This window comes from Heteronotia binoei, chromosome 2, assembly GCF_032191835.1.
Source record: "Heteronotia binoei isolate CCM8104 ecotype False Entrance Well chromosome 2, APGP_CSIRO_Hbin_v1, whole genome shotgun sequence".
NCBI lineage: Eukaryota > Metazoa > Chordata > Lepidosauria > Squamata > Gekkonidae > Heteronotia > Heteronotia binoei.
Genome location: NC_083224.1, coordinates 178,949,862 through 178,975,620, shown reverse-complemented (window position 1 = coordinate 178,975,620; position 25,759 = coordinate 178,949,862). Strand labels below are relative to the sequence as shown.

At 43.4% G+C, this 25,759-nt stretch overlaps 1 protein-coding gene across 2 annotated transcripts in view; it reads right to left on the bottom strand.

The window, feature by feature from the left end:
* Positions 1–257: 257 nt before the first annotated feature.
* Positions 258–25,759, bottom strand: part of NUF2 (NUF2 component of NDC80 kinetochore complex) — a 30,405-nt gene continuing 4,903 nt past the window's right edge. For both annotated transcript variants that reach the window (XM_060232580.1, XM_060232581.1), the window contains exons 3-14: positions 25,626–25,700; positions 23,944–24,020; positions 23,041–23,102; positions 19,162–19,259; positions 17,376–17,449; positions 15,558–15,654; positions 15,162–15,224; positions 13,743–13,880; positions 10,111–10,251; positions 8,190–8,365; positions 3,737–3,872; positions 258–976 (exon numbers count right to left, since the gene is read on the bottom strand). In XM_060232580.1, coding sequence (XP_060088563.1) covers positions 842–976; positions 3,737–3,872; positions 8,190–8,365; positions 10,111–10,251; positions 13,743–13,880; positions 15,162–15,224; positions 15,558–15,654; positions 17,376–17,449; positions 19,162–19,259; positions 23,041–23,102; positions 23,944–24,020; positions 25,626–25,700 — 1,272 coding nt within the window. In that variant the 3' untranslated portion in view covers positions 258–841. The remainder of the gene's footprint in view (positions 977–3,736; positions 3,873–8,189; positions 8,366–10,110; positions 10,252–13,742; positions 13,881–15,161; positions 15,225–15,557; positions 15,655–17,375; positions 17,450–19,161; positions 19,260–23,040; positions 23,103–23,943; positions 24,021–25,625; positions 25,701–25,759) is intronic.

Genomic DNA, 25,759 nt, shown 5'->3' with positions numbered 1-25,759 from the left:
GAGGCATAGAAGTCTGAAACTGACATGCTGAAGTCAGGAGACCAGAAGCAGCCTACAAAAGGAAGTGCCCTGCTGGTTAAGGACCAGGTTGAAGGGAAAGGGGGCAGATCTTTTAGATTGCGAAGTTTGCATTAGCCCAACCCACTATCTCTTCCATCAGTCAGGGTAATCGTAAGCAAGCTTTGAATTCCTTGGAGAAACTCTGACATTTAATGAACTCTTAAGGCAGGGCAATGAAAATATCCATCAAAGCCAAATGCAAGTGATCAGTTTATTTTTATACAAAATACAAAAGCCTCTACGAAAGCATGGTGAACAAGACTTTAAAGAGGTTCCCATGTTAACGTCACTCAAAAGATTCCTGCTCAGGTGTTACTGGGTGCTCAGACATTAAATGCAGGGCAAGAATGGGGCATCAGAAGCAGATCAGGCAGAGACCTCATGGTCTCACCACCACAGACAACATAGTCCTATTTAAGATGCAATAATGCCTCCTAGCAGATCTGTGGCAGTGACTGAAGTTTCCATGCTGGTCATTTGCTTCAGGGGGCCCATTTCAACAGGGACATTGTCTGGTTCCACTCGGCACTTTTTTCTCCTCTTGAGGAAGTTCTAGAATTTTCGGCAGCCGACAGGCAAATCCACCATTTTTAATCAAGATGAACTGGTTGACAACATAAAATCAAGCAGGGATGCCCTGTCTCCACTGATCAGTGCTAGTCCACTCAGCCCTAAAAAGGGAGGGAGATGCCAACCTATCCCACCATGAATGCTATGGGAAAGCCACTCTTGAAATTGTTTTCTGCAATGGGAAAATAAGTGTGATAACAACAGCATGAAATCAAGGGCGGAATGATGTAGTCAAGGCCTCCAGTTCCAGAATTTTGCCTTCTCTTGCAGATGTGCAGCTGTCCACTATTTTTGCAAGGTTTTCATGATACTTCTCCAAGCCAACCCTCACATTAAGATAGATCTCCTAAGGTAGAGAAAGGGGGGGAAGGTCAGGAATTTATTCACAGTAAAACACAAGCTGTACATTCTGAGGGGTCTCAGTATTCTTCAGCCCATTCGTGTTTTCTATTTTTACAAAACCCTAAAATGGAATCTCGGCTTTTTACATGTGGCAAATTCACCAGAGCTTTTAGCCTAAATAAGCCGAGAACGGCTAAGCGTTATGTATGTTCTTCTGCAATTGCTTGGGCCAAAGTTTTAATAAAATCTCAGGTAATGGCAACTGACAGGTTTTGAAATATTAGCAATAACTGATGAAAAGAATATATTTCCTAAGATGTAACTTTTTATTGGATGCTGACAGTATAAACCGCATAGAAAAATTGTATATTTGATGTTTATAACAGCTCTGTAATATATACCCTGTATTTTAGTTCTCTGCATCAGGCTTATTCCTCTGCTTTATCAAATAAATTTTATTTTTAATAGAAGACATAAGTGAAAAACAATGGGATACTGTTTAGTTGTCTAGCCCTTACACCACAAAAGCTTTAAAAGCTAAGTCACAGTCCTTTAAAATGTTTACCAAGTGATATTTAACACCTTTGAAACTCTTATCAATATAAAATCACTGGGGACCCAAGGTGTTGGAAGGGCTGTGGTAACATGGGTAAAGTTCTCCACTGCTACTAACAATGGAAGGACAGAAAATGCCTTGCCTGGTACACATGCTCACTTCTCATTTTATTAGCTATAGCTACAAGATGCAATTTTTGGGACAAGTTGTTTTGGTTTTAGTTGTTACGGACAGTGTCTGTAATTTCTAGAAATAAGCTTTTCTTTGAAATGTAATACGTATTTAGTTTTGTATTGTTGAAAATAGAGGGGTTTTTTTAAAGGAATCTCAGGCCTTACCAGCCTGATTCTCATCCCTATATGCCCTTCCAAAGTCACTCAAAGGCCCTTTCACAGTATGCAAGGGAAAACTGCAGTTACTACTAGTGCCATGAATTAGGGTCCTTGTGCCACCAGCAGCCTTCTTTTTCCTTGGCTCAAAACTGGTTAGCGCTGTGGCCTACAGGCCTCAGAGTAGCTTCTCTCCCAAGGCCAGGGGCCTTGCTGTAAACTTTACTTCTGGGCCTACATTTCCCAGATACCCTTCAAGGCCAGGATTGGGCCTGGCAAAATAGGAGGGGAAAGGTAAGCCTATCACTGCTGAGAAGGCAGAGCCCTGAGAGATAGCATTTAAGACCCATGCAGCGTGAGACTGACCTAAAAGGGGGCAAGGCGTTCAAACAGAAGTCTAGTAAGAGAGCCAGTTTGGTGTAGTGGTTAAGTGCGTGGACTCTTATCTGGGAGAACCGAGTTTGATTCCCCACTCCTCCACTTGCAGCTGCTGGAATGGCCTTGGGTCAGCCATAGCTCTTGCACAGTTGTTTGAAGGGCAGTTGTCGAAAGGGCAGCTTCGGTGAGAGCTCTCTCAGCCCCACCTACCTCACAGGGTGTTTGTTGGGGGAGGTAAAGGAGATTGTGACTGCTCTGAGACTCTGATATTCAGAGTGAAAGGCGGGATATAAATCCAATCTTTTTCTAAAAGTCACGTTGAGCTTTATTGTTTTCCAGCTAGCTTCTTCCCATGGGAGTTTTGCCCTGTACGGTTATAGCAAAAACATGCTAATTATTCTCGATTTCCACAACTGTTCTTACTCAATGGTTGCAGTGTTTGATTAGTAAATTAATGTTTCTCATTCATTCTGCCCGAGTCCTTTGTGCCTCATACTCTGCCTTACAGCAGGGCATTCCCCAAATGAAGAGAGATCATGATGGGATGGATTCTGGGCCCACTTCCTTGAACCAGAGGGGTGGCAGACAGCCACAGCTCTGCATGCTGGGGTACTGAAGGGAAGGAAAGGACTGTGTGGGGATGGAAGGCTCCTTGGAATGGACTTCACATTTCCAACAAACCCTGCAGGCTTCACCCTTGGTTGGCAGGCCAGATCTAATTACTGCTGGGTCGACAAGCAGCCCTGTGGCGCAGAGTGGTAAAGCTGCAGTACTGCAGTCTGAACTCTCTGCTCACAACCTGAGTTCAATTCCGGCAGAAGCTGGATTCAGGTAGCCAGCTCAAGGTTGACTCAGCCTTCCATCCTTCCGAGGTGGGTAAAATGAGTACCCAGCTTGCTGGGGGGAAGGTGTAGATGACTGGGGAAGGCAATGGCAAACCACCCCATAAAAAGTCTGCGATAACGTCGTGATGTGACATCACCCCAGAGTCGGAAACAACTGGTGCTTGCCCAGGGGACCTTTCCTTTTTTTCCCCTCCAAAGGGTGCCACTGTTCCAGGACCATTCAACATAGTCCCACTGCTCTGACATCATTCTCTAATGGCCAAATTCCTCCTGATCATTTCCTAATCTCCCCAAGGAAAGCCTTAGCACCGAACTGACAATTACATCAGCCTCATTCATGCATCCATTAGAGTGAGAAAAATGTTCACGGCTGTGGGAGCTCGGAGCTGGCTCCCATCAGCAAAAGAACAAACATTTAAAAGTGTTCCATGGGCTGTTCTTCATGGCTATGCCAGATCAGACCTGAAAGGGGTTTCAAAGGTGCCCCTTGACAGAGTTGCAGACAACCCTATCAGTGCTCTACTTTCCTTACTCTCCACTGAGCAAAACCCACATTATGGCTACTTTGGTCTTTGTGTGTGTGTGTTTTAAGTGTGGCCATACCCCTATTCCAGAGGGCATTTCCAGCATCACATTGGATTAGTGCACTCACTCACCTGTGCTTTTGATTTCTCCTTTTCAAGACTGTCGTTCAGCTGCTGAATTGCTGCCTTGTGTTGCTTGATTTCTGTGTGAATGGAGGTCAGCTTTTCACAAACAGCCCCTCTTTTCTCCTGAAACTGGTTGCAATACCTGGAGAACAAGAAGGTGGTAATGAATTAGCACTGCTACTCCCGAATATTTCATACCCTTGCCAAACACCAGATTATAAGTGTTGCCTTAGGTCTTGTTCTTGAAACAAGAACCAAAATTGATTTGTTCTGCATGTGGATAACTGAACAGATTATTATCCATATGGCCAACCTATGAGTGACCCTCAACTTCTGGGGCACCCCCCTTGCGTGTTAAGAGTATCTATCCAGGTAAAATTAAATTAGGGACCGCTGCCTACGAATACCAAGATTCAGACTTTGGCAGTAGCACTTCACTATGGGAACCGAAAAGTTCCCAGAAATGAAGCAAGCAGAAAATAAAAGCAGAGTCTAAATATATCTTTATAAATACAGCCCAGGAAAAGCTGAGATACTGAAATATAGGGGCTGCCTTATGGATGCCTGAGATGCAGCTCCACTCTCTCCTGGTAACTGATGTTGCTCTAGAAAAACCACAGCCTGGTATATTAACGGTGCTTGTTTTTATACCAATTTCAAACAGCTCCAGGAAAAACAAACAAAACCAGGTTGTTTACTCACAACTGATTTTTCTCCAAACTCGGAGAACCCCCAGGTTTGCAGAAAATATTAAAAGTTTAAAAAAATGTATTGAGGGGTTTCACCCCCGATAATGCTATCTGAGGGCCTTGCTGCTGATGCTGCAGCTGAAGAGGAGAGCAAGGTAAGGATGTGGGTAGAGAGAAGGAAGCAAAGGCAGAGGGGTGGGATGCTCCCTTCCTACAAGTTTCTCGTGGGTCTCTACTTCTGAGGATCTAAGCACCACTTCCTTAGCTAGAACACGACCCAGGCTCAGCATTACAGACCCACTTTCACCTTATTTCAACTCACTTTGAAAGCTAAGGAAACTTGGGGTTGTTTTTCCACCTGAGAAAACCGTTTCACTTGCTCACGCTCATCCCTTCTTGCCACCAGCTCTCCTATTCCTTCCCCCCCTACCCACCATCATCTAAATTTAGTTTGGAAGCTTCCAGTCTTTTGCCCGTGTTACTGTCAAGTGTCATGCACACCAGCGGCATAATAATAAATTGGTATATATTTTTAAACAAGCTGTCGTGTCTACAGGAACAACTTCCTTGTCAACACGGACCCTGCAGCTGCAGAAGCAGAGAGAGACAGCTGAGCACCTTCAATTTGTCTTCTTTTTGATGCGTGTTTGTATTTTTGGTCTAAAAGTGCAGGCTGCAAATACCTCCATAGAGTCATTTCTTTTACTGCAACCGCACTATATACTTTAAGGCACAATAGGTTGCTTCTCTTCCTTAAGATCTACGACCGGTCAATGCCCTTCCTTTTAGAAGTACACTTTCAGTTCTTTCTCAAACGCAGTGGAGCACAGGTCTGCAATTTCACTGAACTTGGAATTTTGAGAACATTGGGCACCATAACAAAATGGCTGCCACGGGAGCAGAGGCCCATCACAATATGTCAGGACGTTCCAGGCGAAGCATCCCTTTATGACCAACGGAGCTGATCCCAAGTTATCAAACCTGGCTTACACCTTCAGCAGTTTTATTGTGTGGGCCTCCGAATAAGAAGCCTCCTTTGAGGGCCGTATAGGAAGAAAAGCTGGATCTGTGCTCAACTATTAAATACATTTGAAAGATTCAGATCTGGAGCCTGGCTGAAGATTTCCTATTATAGAAAAGCTGGATTAAAGCCCAGTAGCACCTTAGAAACCAACAAGATTTTAGGTATATGATTTTGAGAATCAAAAACTCCCTTCATCAGATATCTGACAAAGGGTACTTTGACTCTCAACATAAGAACATAAGAGAAGCCATGCTAGATCAGGCCAATGGCCCATCCAGTCCAACACTCTGTCACACAGTGGCAAAATTTTTTATATATATATATACACACACACACACTGTGACTAATAGCCACAAATGGACCTCTGCTCCATATTTTTATCTAAACCCCTCTTGAAGCTGGCTATGCTTGTGGCCGCCACCACCTCCTGTGGCAGTGAATTCCACATGTTAATCACCCTTTGGGTGAAGAAGTACTTCCTTTTATCCGTTTTAACCTGTCTGCTCAGCAATTTCATCGAATGCCCACGAGTTCTTGTATTGTGAGAAAGCGAGGAAAGTACTTCTTTCTCTACTTTCTCCATCCCATGCATTATCTTGTAAACCTCTATCATGTCACCCCACAGTCGACGTTTCTCCAAGCTAAAGAGCCCCAAGCATTTCAACCTTTCTTCATAGGGAAAGTGTTCCAGCCCTTTAATCATTCTAGTTGCCCTTTTCTGGACTTTCTCCAATGCTATAATCTCAAAAGCTTCTATCTCAGAAATCTTGGTCTTGGGTGCTACTGGACTCCAATCTAGTTCTTCTACTGCAGACCAACACAGCTATCCTCTGAAATAGTCCTATTATAATGTTTAGATCCTACAGTTTTATTATAATGTTTCCCCATCAATGGATCCTCATTTTTCTACTTATCAACTGGATTAAGAATTGCCACCATTGAAAGTTAATTCCTTGAAAGTTTAATGGAGCCATAGTTCTGAATACAGCACCTATTATCATGAAACAGTTCTAATTGCTGCCTTGGGAATATAATACCATTGCCGGGAGGAGGAAAGCCTTCTCAGGCTTTGATCAAGTGACACTTTCCCTTCTGTTTGAAAAGTGTTAGTTGGGAAACTACCCCCCTAAGTCCAATTTCCCCAGAGGTCTTGAATTTCCTTGATAATGAGCAGAAGTATCAAGAGACATTACAGAAGATTCATGAAAGGCAAACAGGCCACTGTTTAAAGTGTTGGCAAAAAGGGTATCCTGATGTCCAGAGTGAAGAATGAAAAAAAGGATTAAAAGTTAAAATTAGTACCAAGCAGTGTTCCTTCTAACCTGAGTTAGTGTGAGCAGCTCATAGTTGTTTAGCCTTCGGCTCACACATTTTTGCCTTCGCTCAGGAAGGATGGCCCCAGAGCACACTAATTTATGCAGTAGCCAAAGTGCGCACTCACAGTTTTAATGCCAGTAGCACAAGTACAATTTTTGCTCACAAGACTCCACAGCTCACAGGGAACACTGGTACCAAGACTTTACTAATCCCAGGTATGAGACTGCCACAAGGCCAAGAAATTTCACTGTATATTCAGCAATATTCTAGTATATTCAGCAATTGCTTCATTGCAGCATTTCTTGGAACATTCTCAGTAGAAGGACACAGCGTATTTATCATTTCACAGCAAGACCTTCTTTGCTATATGACATAAAAATGCATCTGCATGACGTTCTGGCTACTGCTTTTCTATGTTAAAAGCATTCTGTGGCGGTGGATGGGTTAGTTTCTTAACCAGCTGCTTTCCATACTGGCTCCAATATTCAATTAAACAGAGGTTTATAAAGCAATAACAGAATTATGAGAAATAAGAGGAAAGTTAGGCTAGTGTTAGAGGTTAGTTCTTTGTTGTAGCGCCAACAACCGAGGTTGGCCATGTATGTGCACATACACAATACAATATGCGGTATTTTATTTTGATGTGTTTGTTTTTGACTGTTTTATTATTTTAATATTGGTTTTAACTATTTTATTATGCCTGTAATCTGCCCTGAGCCCGTTATGGGAAAGGGTGGGATATAAATCTACAAAATAAAGAAAGAAAGAAAAATACTTTCCACTGCATCAATAAAATGACCAAGAAACTGCAACAGGTTTTCCAGAAGCGATAATTAGAAAATGCAGTCATTAGAACCATATGGGGGAGTCTGATTCCTAAATGTTTGGTCTGGCTATAAGAGCTCAAGAAAATTTATTGAGGCCTGAATTAGTACTATGCTGAAAATTTCCAGTGGACAGATAACTTATTCTTTAGCAACAAAACAGAATTCAAGCCCAGTAGCACCTTGGAGACAAAGCGCACTTTGTCAGTGATGGAGGTGGAAAGTGCCATCAAGTCACAGCTGACCTATGATGACCTCACAGGGCTTTCAAGGCAAGAGGTGGTTTGCCATTGCCTGCCTCTGCAAAAGGACCCTGAACTTCCTTGGGTGTTCTCCCATCCAAGTACTAAACAAAGCTTCCGAGACTGATAAGATTAAACTAGTCTGCTCCATCCACTTTGTCAGTACTATGCTAAAAATGTTGCTGTCAAGTTGCATCACGTATATTAATTGCTACAACAGGCAGTCGCTTTCCTAACTAAATAACATATTACACTCATTTGTCGGAAGGGACCAGAAGACTGAGTATGCTTTCCTCTAGGCACTAGTTTTGAAATTGCTTAAAGAATTAAGTAGGATGAATACAAATGCCGGTTATGCCATACTCTGTTATTGCCTGCTTGCGCTGCTCCATATCCTCACGTATCTTCTTTATTTTGATATCGGTAACGGTGAGCTTTTCCCGTTTTGTAGTAACCAGCCTCTTCAAGGACATCTCTTCCATCTTGGAATTCCTGAGTCCACTTTTGCTGCTCTCAATCTGGTGCTCCAGGGCTCGGATCTAGAAGGGAAATGTTTTGTAAGAAACGTCAGAAATGGAGATAGTGAGAAAAAAAAATCATATCCTCTGTAAAACAACGTATCACAGAGGTGAAGAGCTGCATTTATTTGGCCAGCTCCAAAACTAATAGCTTGTTTTAAGAGAGAATCAAAGCCCGCTTTGCAAAATAAAGAGCAAACAGAAAAAGACTTGGCACATACAGGCAGACTCAGAATTCTTTCATGAAGCTGTTAGAAGCTGTATGGTAATTTATCATTTTGTTGTTTCCTCTGTCGCCTTGTGCACTATTTGGTGGAAAGCCAGGTTAGAAGTTTTTGCTTCCTATTGTATTAATAGGCAGTGGGGTGGGGGAGATAGACACAAAGAATCATCAGAGGGAGGAAACAATTTGAAAAATCACCTCTTGCTATTCAAATAGTCCCCCCCCCCCCTCAGGATTCTTCGCTCTTCAGGGCTTCATGGCCATCCCTCCCCTCTTTTTCCTTTGACATCCAACTGCTATCAACTTTGGGGGAAGGGTGTTTTGAATACTTCTAGTCTGAAACAGTGTCCCCACATTTCCCTGTGTAGTTTAGGATCAGAGGTACCCAAAACCAAAGCAAGGCTGAGCCACTGTTCGGGGAATATCTAAATGCACATTCCTAGTCAACAATCTGTTCCTACTGGAGTGTTTGCACGTCTTCATGGAACAAATTTACTTTTAAAAATGTTTTATAAATCAACCAAAGTTATAGTTCTGAACTTCTGATGTGCTCCTGATTAGGTAAAGACTCCTGCTTTGTCTGTGGGTGGCCCCACTGTGCCCTTTTCATTGTCCCGCTGGAATCAACCAGCCATTTTACTATTGGATACGGCAATCTCTTGAGAAGGGAGCACTCACTGGAGAAGACCCTGATGCTGGGAAAGACAGAAGGCAAAAGAAGAAGGGGACGGATGGCAAAAGATGAGATGGCTGGACAGCGTTACTGATGAAATTAACATGAATTTGAGCAGACTTCGGAAGATGGTGGAAAACAGGAGGGCCTGGCGTGACTTGGTCCATGTGGTCGCAAAGAGTCGGACTCAACTATGCAACTGAACAACGAACAGTGATCTCTTAGTGCCAGGCAGTCTTAGATCAGCTGAACTTTGCATTCTGCTGGCTTTTGAGAATCCATTTCAAAACATAGGCTTTAACAAAACCGCATGCACGTTTCACATTTGCTTGGAATGTCTTTGGATAAGTGATGTGACTACAAGCCAGCATGAACCGGTATTTTCTACAGGGCCAGAGAAGTGTACAAAGCAATTTACAGCTTTCAACTGCACATTATGTTTCTATTCATACTTTTTGTTTGCCCAAATATTATATGCCCAAATAATATAGGATCTGGGAGATCAGGTTCAAGTCCCCTTTCTCCCATGGAACCTTACCAGGCGATCTTGGGCCAGTGACACACTCCCAGCCTAAGATACCTTGCAGGGTGGTCGCTGAAGCGATAAAACAGAGGGGAGAGCAATACTGTAAGCTGCTTTGAGTCCTCTTTTGGGGGTGTAACTAAGTTACTGTGTGCACTGTGGGATTGCTTTAAAACCCAACAGAGCACTCTTCTGTGCATGGACTGCTACAGCCTGGCTGACTGGCTCACTGGTTCTTCACCCAGTCTTCTGACTCCAGCTCAAGGCTTGGTCTGGGAAAGACTATGCCCAAGGAGTATGGACAGCAGCAGTTTTGTAACTCAAGTTAGGAGACGCAGAAGACAAACCTCTGCCAGGACAGCCAACTGCCGATCAGTATTTGCTGCCTGGGTCCGCATTTTCTCCTGATACATCCGGATCTCCGCCTGACAGGCTGGCAGCATCTCTACCAGGTCTCTGTAGACCTCGTACTTCTGAATAACTTCTCCCTTTAACAAAAAAATAAGACAGGACTTTTTAGTATTGCAGACCATGTTTATATAAAGTAGATAATTAAGAGCTCGAGATTTGTCACGTGCCTCATGAGAGAAGAAAGTCGCGGGATTTAAAGATCAGGATCAGAAAGCAAGCACTGCACATGGCTGACTGAACAGCTGGGTCTTGATTTTTAGTTCTGCAATTTATCCAGTGTCCCTGTTTCACAAACACTCAAAACAGCTCGCCAACAAATTAGAAAGGTTCAAAATAAAGAATGCTAAATGTAAAATAATAGCACCAGCACTGACATAAATAATATATGCCCAAATAAGACCGCCCTTTTTAAGCTTGCACACTTGGACTGCTAAGAAGATCGGCAATTAAGGATCCACCAATGCGGTTTGAAGACCTATACCGCTGAATAACCGTACTCATTGGATTGGTTTTAATGCTGTTAAGTTAGTGTTTACTGTTTTATATTGTTAAATTTAAAGGCTTTTTAACCACTGTATGTTTTTATAAAATGTTGTTAGCCGCCCTGAGCCTGCCGAGGTGGGGAGGGCGGGATATAAATAAAATTATTATTATTATTATTATAAAGCCCTATATGGCCGAGGCCCTGCCTACCTTAGGGACCGCCTCTCCCCACACGTTCCCCAGACAGCACTAAGATCTAGCTCCCCAAGCCTTTTAAGGATCCCTGGACCAAAGGAGGCCAAACTGAGAGTAACAAGAGAGCAGACCTTCTCCGTAATGGCCCCCCACTGGTGGAATCAATTACCGGAGGAAGTGCGAGCCCTGCGGGACTTTAATCAGTTCCGTAGGGCTTGCAAAACCACCCTCTTTCTGCAAGCATATAAGGAGCCCTGAAAGCGATATCTAGCCATCGAAATACATCTATTGAACATAGCACCTTAATTTATTGTAGTTTTTAACTTTTATGTAACCGTATTTTTAAGCGTATGCACTAACTGTATTTTAAAATTGTTTTATGTAAATCATGGTATACCATGTCTTGTTAGCCGCCCTGAGCCTGCTTCGGCGGGGAGGGAGGGATACAAATAAAAGTTTATTATTATAATTATTATGACCCAGAGGAGTACAGAGTACTCTGCGTTTTACTCAAAAACACAGCAAGAAGTTCCCATGTTTGCAAATAATTGTGCATCCACATGACCACAGACATCCTTCAACACTGTGTGCCATGAGCTACCGTGATTTCCTCCAAGGTGGATGAATTCCAGTTGAGGTTCCCAGCATTCTTGTTACATCTCCATGAGCCAGCCCATTTTTGTGCAATCCTATTTTCACTTTCAGGAAAGCAGTTCCTGGCAAGCTGAAGTGCATACGCATTTGGAGAAAGTACAGTGCTGATCTACACTCTTTCAGCATATAAGAGAGGCCTCTAAACTTCCATTTTCCCAATGGAAACCCAGATAGCAATTATTAAATTAAATTAATCTGAACTAAAAGGAAATACCATGGACCATTTTTTTCCTGGAAAAAGAAACACCATTTAAAAAAGAGACACACCATAGAGACTTCTAGGGAATATGGCAACCTGATAAGGAACACTTTCAAAGGCTCCAGTAATGTCTTGCTGTGGGGCGAACAGCACCAGGAAAGAAGGGATACTTCTCTAGCTTTAGCTGTCCCCCACTGGAGAGACACAACTGACAGATAAACCAGTGCGGGGGCTTGATAAGCCACATTGTGGTCCTGCATTTTGGAGCTGGATGCATGGAATATACTCCAATCAATAAGCAAAGATTTTAATTAATGGGAAACTAACAGAAGCAATTTCAATTGAAAAAGGAACATATTTGGGAATAAATTTGACTGGGCAAAATTATTCCAACAGTCTTGAATCACCAGAAATATCCCCCTAAATGATAACATTTTTAACACAGCAAGAAGAAGAGATTGTAAACAACACAAACTGACCGGTAAAAACTGTAATCTTTTTAACAATAACAGAAAATCTGGAAAACAATTCAAGCAGATTTATTGATGGAAAAAACTAAAAATCTCATGGCTAGGAAGAATCTCTACAATTAAAATGAATGTGTTGCCAAAATTAATAAGCTTCAAAATTTTACAAGATGAGAAAAAGAGAGAAGGATTTAGCAGTCCCAAATAGGGAAGGGCGTGAACATTGTCACGAACCTAATTCCATGACGAACATCACCCACTTAATGGTTTGTGAGCTGAGGGTCATGTTTATAGGGAAGATCTCTCCTCCTTCCGTTCTGCTGGCCTTGGGAGCTTCCACCCACCCGGCATCATGAACTTCATGAAAAGCATGAGTGTCAGGGGTGGGGGGAGTAGTAGAGTGCCAAGGGTGATGCAGTAGTTGAGAGGAAGAGGTGGTTGGGGGGGTAGTTGGAGGCGGGGTGGGAAGCTGGGAAATGGGGTTGGGAGGAGTGAATGCCTTCACTTAGGTGGGCGGGCCCTCACCCAGAGCCTCTTTCTAGAGTCCATTGTAGACGGGCTCTTTCTAGAGCCCATTTATTTCTCATAATAGGTCTTATTCCTATTATGAGCAATAAAAGTATTATTTTCTGTACCCTTACTGTTTTTCTAACGCAAATTAAAAGAGACGCCATATATGTTTCAGCTTCAGCCAAAGCGATACTGATTGCATCCTTAAAGCTAGTGGTTTATGTACAGTGTATTTTTAAAGGAAGTTAACAATTTGTTTGAACAGCTGCTCCTAGAGCTGTGTGCTTTTCACAACACTGTGTTATATTGAGACTCCTCGCCGAGATGCCAGCGTGACCAACTGCATTTTTTTGGAGTTCCAGTTTTCCATCCAACAAAATCCCAAGACAAACAGTCAAAAGGTAGGAGAACAAGTGTACCAAAAGTAACGTTCTAATTTCACAAGAACAAGTGTACTGCTTGATGCCTCAAATCATGAGGTAGGAGGAGGAATACCCTGAGACCAATACCTATGGTGACTCTATGGCAGGGCTGTAAACACTGTGGGGGGCAGTGCAGGCGGAATCCCCTATCAATTTTGCTAAGCCCCCACCCCAATCTCCCCCTTTAATTATGAACTTTGGCAAACTTTTTGGGGATTACTTCTCTGTAACCTCTCCAGAGTTGAAGAAAAGCCTGCTTATGTGCGAATTAAATTAAGGTAATTAGATTATCTTTGGCCAGTCACATGCGCTCAGCCTAACCTACCTCACAGGGTTGTTGTGAAGAGAAAATGGAGGAGAGGAAAAACAGTGCATCCCGCTTAGAGATCTCCACTGAGGAGAAAGCCAGCAGGAAAAACAAAGAAAAAAGTCATGAATTAAAGCTTATAAAGGCTGGTCGGATGGGGAATGTTATGAAGGACACCGCACTTGGTTTCTCTCAATCAAGCCAGTATGAATACCTAAGCACCAGAAATAGATCAAAGAAATGTATTTATTATATTTATGGAATGTGCACTTATGAAGGTAGCTCAATTGCTGCCGATAAAATCGAACACAAAAGAGACTGCACCCCTCACCTTGTCCTTCTTGATCTTCAAGAGCGTCTCCTTCAAGCGTTCTTTGCAACTGGTCAGCTCCTCTGGAGACTCCGTGATCTTGGACTTCAGTTGCTCTTTTTCCTCTTTCAGCTCACATATGATGCGTTTGAGCTCGTTCTAATTAACAAGAGTGAATGCAGAATTTGGCCGATGCCAAGGCAAGGTTCAAGCCAATACCAATCAGAGGACCCATAAGGCAGCCTTTTAGTAGCCAGCAATCAGCCTGGCTACTAAAGTCTTCAAATAAGGAAATATCATTAGCAGCGACGCCTGCCATAGCACAGAAGCGCAACAAGCAGCAGCTTTGATTACTTCGGTTTTCCAAAACACTAGAACCTGTCCTGCAAAAGGGGCACAAAGGGCTGTCTCAGCACCAGCCACCTTATGGGGGTGCCCCACGCAATACTATAGATTGTCAACACCTGGCTATTTTGTTAAGCAAACCTTAACACATTGATTGTAAAATACCCTGAATAAATTATACACTATTCCAGGCAGCTTATGACAGTCTGCTGTTTTTGTACTCAAAATTGAGCTTGTTAGTGTTTCAGTATCTGGCAGAGGATTGACTCAAGTAGCTGGAATATGTCCACCTCCCCCAGGAGAAGATAAAGTTCCAGTAGCAGCAACCATCTTGCAACACAAAATTCCAATGTTAGTACAGAGTACCATGGAAACATTGTTCTTATTGCATTTTGAAGTTTTTTCTTTGCATGAGACCATAACCAGGATACATATGAAAGTCCCAGTGCTGTAATAGGGACACAGGATTCTAATCTCATTTCAGATGCATTTGCCACCTCTATGCATATCTCCAATCTCTGTGCAAGCCAATTACATTTTCCTTTGTCCCACTGCATCCCAAGACCACCTGGTCCTTCTCTGGTGCTGTAACAGTTAAGAGGGGAAGACTCAAATCTGGGGGACCAGGTTTGATTCCCCACTCCTCCTCCACATGAAGCCAGCTGGATGACCTTGGGCCAGTCGCAGTTCTCAGAATTCTCTCAGTCCCACCCTACCTCACAAGGTGTCACTTGTGGGGAGAGGGAGAGAATGGGATTGTAAACTGCTTTGAGATTCCTTATGGTAAAGCAGGGTATAAACACCTACTCGTCTTCTTTGAAATGCCTCTCTTCTTCTGACCTACTAGATGATGGAACTTCATTCTCATTTGTATCTGACAAAATGAGTTTTGACTCACAAAGCCTCAAACCCCGGAAAATTTTGCTGATCATCAAGGTGCTACTGGACTCAAATTGTGTTCTACCACTGCATAATAACCTACCTGAAATACAATGCATGTAGACAGTTGAAGACAAATGTACATTCAGCTGCACCTCTCTGCATGCTGAGGTTACTCCAAAGGCTACCATCAATTCCCTGCTGAGATACACTTACCAGATTTTGGGTTTTTTCTGTAATTTTCATTCTCCTTTGGCCGATCACTTCTTGCAAAGTGCTCTAGTGGAAAGAACAACCGTTTGACAATTAAGGAAACAAGAAACTTGGCTTTTCCCTTTGAGCTCCAGCAGAGCCTAGACCTTTGCCTGACATTCTGTCTAGCCTGTGGCTATGCAGAAACTGCACATTCCTCTAACTCACAGCTGCACACAGTGGCCAGTCTCTGAAGAACAAGCCGTGGCCTTTTGTGTTTCACAGAAGGTGACGGAATGAGCTTCACAGGCCATGGAGGTGATCTTTTAAGATTCAAAACACAAAAGCTGCCATTTTGAGACTAAGTCCTTAGAGAGCAAAGCCAAAGGAGCCTTGCATCTCAAGCAGACTCCCACGTACCGCTTTCTGCCGATACTCCTGGTTGAGCTTGTGCTCCAGCTGTTGAATATCTTGAGACAGCTCCTTGAACTCCTCCTGTTGATCGGCAGGGATAGTACTGGATGCACAGGAGAAAATGACGTTGGGTATTCAAGAGTAAATATTCAAAGACTCCCACTTTTTAGGAAAGCTGTGGATATATCCGTTTTACAGGCTTTTTAGGGGGGGGTTGGCGCTGAATCAGGCCCCCGGAGGACTCCTATCAGGCCCCTGAGCAGCTAGCTGTCATCTGCTTCCTTCTCCCTACATCTTGCTTCCTTCTGCATAACAGCTTGCTATGCAAAGCGTGTTCAATTGCATAGGATCTACAGAGCAAAACCTCTATTTTCTCCATTGGCTGAGGCTCCTCCCTTGGGGAGGAAGGGGGGGAGGCAGAGCTTGTTTCCAGGCACTCTCAATCACACAGCAGAGCTACTGAGCCAAGCCTCTCTTCCTTCTATTGGCTGAAGCTCCCCCCCCCCAGCCCCCTGGGGAAGGAAGGAAAGAGCCAGAGCTTTCTTTGCCCAGTTCCCGGGATTCCATGGGAGAAATACAAAGAAAGCATCTTTAAGACTGAGTGTTAGCATTTTAAGCATGTTTCAAGTTTTTAAAAATTTATTTATTTATTTATTTAGTATATTTCTATTCCGCCCATTCCCCGTAGGGCTCAAGGTGGAGTACAACATACGATAAAACAATAAAATACAATAAAAACATTCTATAAACAGACAACTCAACAGCACTCTGATTACCATTGTGTTTGTGTCCTTTATAAAGCTTATCTCTCTGCTACCTAATCTTAGGTACACACATGGCCTGGCCTGACATAGCTCGGTCCAACCCGACATAGCCCGGCCCAACAAGGTCTCATTTATGTCAGGTCAGGCCCTCAAAATAAATGCGTTTGAACTTCGACACCCCTGTTCCCATCTCAAGTTCACTGAGCTTAAGTCAAGCTCACGTGAGTAGAATGAACAGCTCTATTCTCCCCCTCAACACTCAGCAAGTCCCTGAGATAGCTGAAAATTGACCAATGAGCATGTTCAGCTTTATCCATCCTCTGCTCATTAAGCTACTGCAATGGCTTGCCTTTCCCTAACTACTCCACCCATATCTCCTAGTGCATACACAACCATAAGCCAGGAAAGGACTCTTGCTTTGCACCTACTCACAAGGATTAGAATAAGAAAGGAAGTCTTCTAGGACATGCACTTTGGGATAAGACAGATGTTCTGAGGGTGGAGAAAATCACGTATTTCAGGCCCCTACTTATACACTATAAAAGTTACCATGCAAGTCAGCCTCCCAAGACCAGAAAGAGCATGAACAGCTTTGGTGACTTGGTCCTTATCATCAGGTAGCCATGAGTAGCTTTTATTGGGTGGGAACAAGCCTCACATTCTTATACCACTGCTAATACCCAAAGCTAGCTGAGGATTGCTGCTTGTAAGAGGAGTAAACCGCTGCAATGTATTTGTCCTGAGGCATACTATAAAGACCCACTGGAAATACCAAGAGATCTTCAAAGTCTTCAAAAGAAGAAGACTATAGCCCTAATCACACCCGAACCCCTCCCTTAATTTCCAACTACCGTTAAGGCAAAAGGTCATGGAGGTAGTGACCAGGTACTCTGTGCTTGGATCTGAATTCAGCTGCAGTTAAGAGCTCCGCTGCCTCCTCAACAGACTCTATGCTTAACGGGGAGAGATCTGCACGTTCCATTGCATATCCAAAGTACAATCTGAACTCAGACACAGGCTGCATATTTAAGTTGTGACCGCTAAATCTCAAGCAGCTTACTCAAGTTTTTCCAGCTTCAACGTTGCCTTCTGGATCGACATCTGAAGCTGCTGCACTTTTTCCACAGCCAGTTTCTGCAAAATAAAAAATTGGTCATAATAATAAAGATAGCGAACTTTACAAACAGCTCACCACATTCCACACACACCCCCAAAAAAATATTGCTCCATTTTTAGGTTACAACCCTTAAAAATCTGCTCTAATTTCTGGTTGTATATGTAGAACTATCCAGCACGTCTACTGGCCAAGGGCAGGCAGAAAGCTGACCAGGATCCAACAACTGAGTTGGTAATTTGCAGCTGATAGCTAAAAGGATCTTTCCCCACCCTTCCCTAGCTGATTCTCCACAGTACACACAGGGAGTCACTCCTTGATCTGGCTTCTCCCCCACCCCACTGATGGCCCGAGCTTCACTTTTCAAGGAACGAGAGTTGCAGCTGCCCAGAAAGCAGCATTTCACAAGGTGTGACTCCTCACCCCAACTCATTGTAACACTAGAAAGGTTCTCACTCCTGTTGCATTCAAAATATAGAGACACATGCAGAGTCAAGACCCGCTAACCACTTGCTTCTTGGCCCACAGCCACTCAACTTCCCCTGCTTCTCTCATCCCTTCCCACCTTCTCCTTCTAGTTCCTATTAATCTCAGTCCCGGACTTCATTTTCTCCTTAGACCAGCCCCACGTTCCCAGGCCCCTACTTTTCAACCAGTTTCTTCTGTGTTTCACAATATCCTTACATCTGACAGAACACTGCCCAGCTCTGTGAATACTGAAAGTTGACCAACAGTGCCACCCACTGACAAGATAAGGGGGGGGGTGTCTCTCCACACTTGAGGAAACTTCACAGGTGCACACAAAGTTTAAAAAAATGAAGGAGAGGCCCTTTTGTTTTGGAAACTTGACAAAGAAAAGAAAACCTGATAAAAATGGTCCCAACAGGCTAGAACACTGAAGAGGGGGGGGGAGGGGGGGGTAGCAGACTAGTGAAGAGAGGTCCCCAGCACTTCAAGGGCCAGAAGAAAAAGCAGGGGACTCTGACCCTCAGGTAAGCATAAGCATCAGCGGGGCTGAGTGCTGGAGCTGTGAGATTCCCCAGCACCTCTCTTGCTCAAGGCAAAATGCAGAACGGCTTCCACCCACCCTCTGCTCAGGAATGTATGCTGAGCGTGACTGAATCTTATTTTTGCAGGTATTTGAGGGAGTTGACAATCTGCAACCTTTAATAGCAGGTGCCCATTTGTGACGACTGGCCTGTATCCTGCCGCTCCACTCAGAGAAATCAGAAGCTTTCCTGCAGCCCAAGGAGCCTTCCACTAGTAACTCCTTCTCCAGAAGAAAAGCCACTTCAGTTGGAGGAAGGATTCAAATGTTACTGAGCTAAGTGGGAGTGTACAGGCCCTTCTAAGGCTCGTGTCAGGACTGCATGCTGTTTGACAAGACAGATCTCCACAAGAAACTATTTTGTAATATGCCAAGTGATTGTGCACAGAATTGGCAGGAAGGAGGCTTCTCTCCACGACTGGTTAAACTACCTGAATTGCTATAACTGTTGAGAAAATGAAGCAATAGGATGATTTCAACCATTTCTGCAAGCACCGTAAAAAGTCAACTTGGAAGAAAAAGGCTTACACAGACTCAACAGACAGCAAGTGACATACATGGCATGGTAAAGAGACTGAGGAAGCAGAAAAACAGGAAGTCCAGAGGCATCACGGCCGAAGTTTCCAAACAGCTGAGTACAGCCAGTATCATCCAAATCCCAGAAAACTGAACAAGTAATCTTACGTGTGTGCTCTGGATTTCCAGGTAAACCTCACGGCGGGAATCACGGAAAAAAAGGAAGTTAATAATGCCACTCAAGAAATGTGCCGTCCTCTTGGGTTCTAGAATTTCATCAGGGGAAAAAAAACAGTGAATGCTTTCATCACAGGTACAGGGCATGCCATTTTTCAAATTCAAAAGACCACGTGTTTAACATTAAACTGTTCAGTGTAGATGCAGCCAGCTAAAGAAGACTATAGCAGTGGAGGACTCCAGGAGCATGTTAAAACATTTCTTGCGTTTTGAAGTTCTAGGGCAAAACTTCTGTTTAGGAAGCAGATAGACCTACTGGGGAACTGATAATGAAAACAGAAGCAGCGCAGAAGATGGGGTCTGTGTGACTAACAGAAGATAACTCAAGCATCATCAGTTACAGATAAATGTTAACCTGTCCCTGTTGAACCCAACAGATCAATATGGTATCACAAAGCTGTGGTGTCGTGGTTAGTGTTGGACTAGGAACTTGATTGCCCAAGTCTGAATCCTCACTCTGCCATGGAAGCTTGACGGGGGATCTTGAGCAATTTATCTTGTAGACACTGCAGTGCATGTACTAATTCCTTGAGCATACAATTTTTTTAAAAGCCTACAGAAACTAAAAGGTATTACAAGTCATTCACTCATTGTAATACTAAGGGGGGCATATTTGCTTTACGCTCTGAATGTTTGATCTGCTCCCCATATGAGCCCCGGAGGTCATTATGATGGGCCAGCCAACATCTTCTGACCATCCCTGGCCCAAAGGATGTTCGGCTTGCCTTGACCAGGGCCAGGACTTTCTCGGCCCTGGCCGACCTGGTGGAATCAGCTCCCTATGGAGGTTTGGGTCCTACTGGATTTGTTACCATTCCGGACGGCCTGTAAGACGGAGTTGTTCCGCCAGGCCTGTGGCTGAGGCAAGTGGGTGTCCTTATTTCATTATACCATCTAACTGGTCTCCCGGCACAGATTGCCATCTTGATTGCTAAAAATTGGGCTGATACAGCTGACATCTTTTGGACATCTAAGTTGCCTGTGACAATTATGTCTTAATTTATGTGTTCACACCATCTACGCTGCCTTAAATTAATTCTGATCTAACAGCTTAATTGTTTTAATTGTTTGATTGTTTTATTGCCGGTTTTAATTGTTTTACCATGTTGGAATCCACCCTGAGCCCATTATGGGAAAGGGCGGACTATAAATTTACAGAAATAAATATATTATCACTCTTGGCCATTATTAAAGAATCTAGCTTGTTATTTTTCTAGGGATGACCACAGACTGGACCACGGACCTAATTTTTGACCGGACTGGGGATAGGTTCATGGTCCGTTTGCCTAGTCTCTGCATTTCCTCTTTGGACAGACTGCGTTTTGATTTTTGGCAGTTCTTTGGGTCAATCCATGGACCATTAATTGTCAAGGCAACCAGGGAGGATGTTCTTCTACAGCCTTTCTGCAGTTGCAAAGTGGTGGGGAGACTGGGCGAATGAACTGATGTCATTTAAAGTTTAGATGCAGGGGGCCATTTGACACAATTCCCCTCATCCTTTTGCACATGGACCCTAGGATCTTCCCCTTCCTCAAAGCCAATCTACATACAACTTAGAGGGTAAGTATAGAGGCATCCCAGTGAGGTCCATCGCCAGTTTGATGCCTCTGGCCAGTAGGGGGGTGTTTGAGACAATACCCCCCCTTTTGCGCACAGACCCTAAGATCTCCCATTTCCCCAAAGCCAATCTGCACACGAGTAGAAGGGCATCCTGGGGAGGTCTGCTGCGAGTTTGATGCCTGTAGCTCAGGAGTGGCCAAACTGTGGCTCTTTCACACATATTGTGTGGCTTCTTTCTCTACCTTCTTTATCCCACGCATAATCTTGTAAACCCCTATCATGTCACACCTCAGTCATCATTTCTCCAAGCTAAAGAGCCCCAAGTGCTTTAACGTTTCCTCATAGGGAAAGTGTTCCACACTTTCATCATTCTAATTGCCCTTTTCTACACTTTCCCCAGCGCTATTATCTTTTTCGAGGTGCGGTGACCAGAACTGTGCACGGTATTCCAAATGAGACCGCACCATTGATTTAATTTAGTTGAAATGCATTTGGTTTACATGAGACTTTATTTCAATATTTTCTTTTATTGGCTGCATGGTAGTTTATGCTTTTAATTTACATCTTGCCTATTTATCAAAGGAGAATCGTTTTACTAGGATTATAAACGTTGCGCAATTTTTAAAATCTTTTAGTCAGCCTTTATTGGTTTTATCTTTTGGCCACATATCTTCTGTTTAATCAGTTCTTCCTTTGCCCAGCAGCCATCACTGGACCTGAAAGCAGATATGCATTGCTGATAACAGTAGTATACAGAGAGCTTTAAGGGCTTTCTTTAGTTTATTAACTACGGACTAGAGATAATGTGGAGACAGATATGCAGTGCTGGAAGATTCAACTTAGCTTACAAAGCAGATGGGCAGGAAGCATGTTAGGTTTTTTGCCATTAAGTTAATTTTTATTGTTAACTGCTTTGTCTTAAACGCACCATAAGGTTTTTATGTTTTGATAATGCCCATAGTATGTATTTGAATTTATCATGCTTAGTTATTCTGAGGTTCCCCTTCTGCTGTTTCATTCATAAACACTCTGTATTAATCTTCTTAGAGACTTAAATCCCATTACTTACACCTCAATAAACTGATTCAAACTGCTTAGTTCAGCTCTGGAATTCTGTATCTTCTTACTGGTTTAGTACTACCCAAGAAATTATCCAGATTAATGGTAGGCGACGTGTCTCTCTCTTCTTCATGGTCTTAGTGCTGTTGTCATTTGCCTCTCATGAGTGTAGCTGAAAGAGGGCACTATATTCTTAGGTTAACCAGCTATGACTAGGACTTTTTCGGTGGCAGCACCAGAAATGTGGAATGCCCTCCCAGAGGCCATAAGGGGCCTGAGAGATCTTTCACAATTCCGCAGGACCTGCAAAACTGAACTATTCTGACAGGCCTTCAACATCTAACTAAGAGGAAACTGCCACCTCACACCACTGAGGAGCTATAAACATTGTAGGATCGCGAACAGGAACAGAAAAAGAAGATCCTGCCATATTGAAGTTGCATAGCACCATATAATGTTTTAAATTGTATTTTATTGATTTTAAACTGTTTTATAGAACTGATTGTTAGCCACCCTGAGTCCGCTCGCGGAGAGGGAGGGATAAAAATGGAAGGAAGGAAAGGAAAGGAAAGGAAAGGGGAGGGGAGGGGAGGGGAGGGGAGGGGAGGGGAGGGGAGGGAGGGAGGGAGGGAGGGAGGGAGGGAGGGAGGGAGGGAGGGAGGGAGGGAGGGAGGGAGGGAGGAAGGAAGGAAGGAAGGAAGGAAGGAAGGAAGGAAGGAAGGAAGGAAGGAAGGAAGGAAGGAAGGAAGGAAGGAAGGAAGGAAGGAAGGAAGGAAGGAAGGAAGGAAGGAAGGAAGGAAGGAAGGAAGGAAGGAAGGAAGGAAGGAAGGACCACCACATCATTTTAGGGCTTACAAATGCTATAGTTTTTAAGGTCTGATTTTATTGTTTTATAACCAATGCTGCCCTGAGTGGGAATGCTGGGATAGAAATTGAACCAAATAAATATGTGTCTTCCCTGCATCAAACGTAGAAGAGTGCAGCGTTTAAAAAAGGTCCACAGCCTGGACTGTGCTGTGGCTTTAAGAAGGGCCTAGGTCAAGAGACATCAGGACAGAGCTCATTAATCATCAGTAATTCTAGATATCCCCCTAGCAGAACAGCCAGTGCCATGCAACAGGAGCAGCATTTCTGCTCTCTCACAGGACATACAAAACCAACAGCATACAAAAGATGAGTTCAAATTCTTACTTGGACTTATGAGATCAGCCATCTGGAAGTCGTTGACTCGGCAGACTGGGAAAAACTTCTCCCTGTCAAGGTTTAACAGAATATTTATTTATATATCAAATTTATATCCTGCTCCCTCTCTCCTGAATGGGACTCAAGGCAACTAAAATATAAAACACATCCAATAAAACAGTACAAAAATAAAATACAACATACTTTTAAAATGTAAAACAATTAAAAAATCCATACCAGTTAAAATCATTCCACTATCAAGCAGGGTAAGGATGCAAAGATGGTGAAGACACAGTTGGAGTAATTTACCAGCTGCCTGCTGAATCACAATTACCCAAAGGTCACCTGAAAAACAGCAGCCTTGCCTGCCCTGTGGAACCTAGTGAGGTCCCACAAGGCACACACCTCTTCGGGCAGCTGGCTCTACAGGACTGGGGCCACCACTGAGAAGGCGCTCACCCTTGTTGACACAAGGCAGACAGTTTGTGGGGCCAGGGACCTTCAATAATTCTAGATGAAAATCAGAGCAGACAGGGAGGATCATGCTAGGAAAAGCAGGATATTAATTTTTATCCATATTAATCTTTACCATTATTAATTTTTATCACAGTATTTTTTGGCACTATACCACATGACATGACCCCAGTCAAACATCCAACTGAATTCCAGTTTGCTGCCATGAACTCAAGCATCACTAGGAAACCCCCAGCAAGCAGAGAACCCCAACCCACTGCAACATACAATAAATTTATGTACAGGTTGGAAGTCTCCAGCAGGAACAAAGAACTTAGGGGGGGGTCATGACCTATAGCAAGCTAAAAACTTGTCTCAGCTACACAGAAAGTCCATCACAGATCAAATTTGAGGCAACAAGGAAGATAGCATACATGAAGGCCATCTGTGCATACTCACATGTGAATATATAGATTGCCAAAGCGGAGGTAGCCTTCAAAAATCTGGGGATATGCCGTTTCAAAGGCAACAGGCATCTAAATGCACAGCAGACCCAGTTAGCAGTAACAAAGACACGATATTTCAAAAACATAGGTGAAGACGCAAGAGAAAATTCAATCTGCACTGCAGCATTAGATACTTTTTACACAAAGCACCCAAGCAAAAATATTATATTAGCATGGATTCTGCCTTTTCCCTCCACTTGCGTTCCTCTAGATATTTTCTGCTCATGCATGATACTATGCCTTGTTTGAATAGAAAACACCTACTGCTGGAGGACCATGCTATGCAAGCAAAGGAAAGCAGAGAACCCAACCCACTGCAACATACAAGAAGTTTACGTACAGGTGAGCTGAATAGCCTAAGAGAGAGGTTGAAGGTCTCCAGAAGGAACAGAGCATCTGGGGGGGGGGGGGGGGGGAGAACCACACACAACCAATTTGTGGAATCTGAGCCCATAGCTAAATGTCCTAACTGCAGATTTTAACAAAGTCAACTCCCAAATACCATGGCTACTCATTGGCCATATCTCCACAATGCAGTGCATTCACAGTGTAACCCTTTTGTTTTATGGTGCTCCACCTGCCATAGCTACTGGCAAACATCATTGTCACACACGCGTTCTTATTGCATTGCGCTATAAGAGTGAGAAATGGGAACTAGAACATCACATCACCCCATCATTAACCAAAGCTGGATTTATTTGTCCAAGGGAGATATGTCTTTTATGGCCCATGGTGTAACTGGGACTCTGGAATTTGACATCAAAAGATCAGAGTTCACACCTTGCTGGACTCTTTTAATTTTACAGAAAAGGGTAAAGCTCTGTGGTAGAGCATATATTTTCAGATACAGATGGAAGGTTCAAGCTCGGGGTGTGCAAAAAAAACCCTACTACAGTCTTCTTCAGGTTTGGGTATATTGAACCTGAAAAATAGTAGTATTTCCCCGTATTCCCAAATCCCAATAATAGTATTATTCAAATTCAGTAAATATTCAGGATTCCCAAAAGTTTTTGGCTCCATTATACCCAATGGGGACCATTATTGTCAATGGTCCCCATAGGGTACAATGCAAAATCAATCTGAGGGTATTTGGGGCACTGTGGGGGCTGCTTTTTGAGGCCTCAAAAATCCCTCCAAGTTTCAAAAAGATTGGGCCAAGAGGTCCAATTATATGAGGCCCCTCAAAAAAGTGCCCCCATCATCCGTTATTTCCAATGGTGGGGGGAAAGGCATTTAAAGAGAAGACAGGCTCTTTAAATGACTTTTGCAAGCCACACCACGAGTGAACTCCAAAGCGACAAGTTTACCCAAGATATTTAAAGGGAAGGCAATCCTTTTAAACACTTTCTCCAAGTGTGATCACTGCTTGAAGGTGTTTAAAAGGACTGCCTTCCCTTTAAACACCTTTCGAATGAACTCACCGTTTCGGAGTTCGCTCACAGTGTAGCTTGCAAAGTCATTTTAAAGAACCGCATTCCCTTTAAAAGCCTTCTGCAAGCCACACCGCAAGTGAACTCCAAAACAGGAAACTACATCTGCTTCCATTTATTCCCCTTTTTCACCACAAAACAGATTTCAGCTTCTCCTTTCAGTCTGGATCCAGCACCTTTATCCCAAAGCTTGCCATAAGCATACCACGTAAAAGTCTTCCAGGCGTAATCTATAGACAATCTGCAAGGCTCTCATGAAGATCACTTGTAACACTTCAGGCTAAAAGAGGGAAAAAAATTATTTGCCATCTACCCGGATCAGACCAAGAACAGAATTTA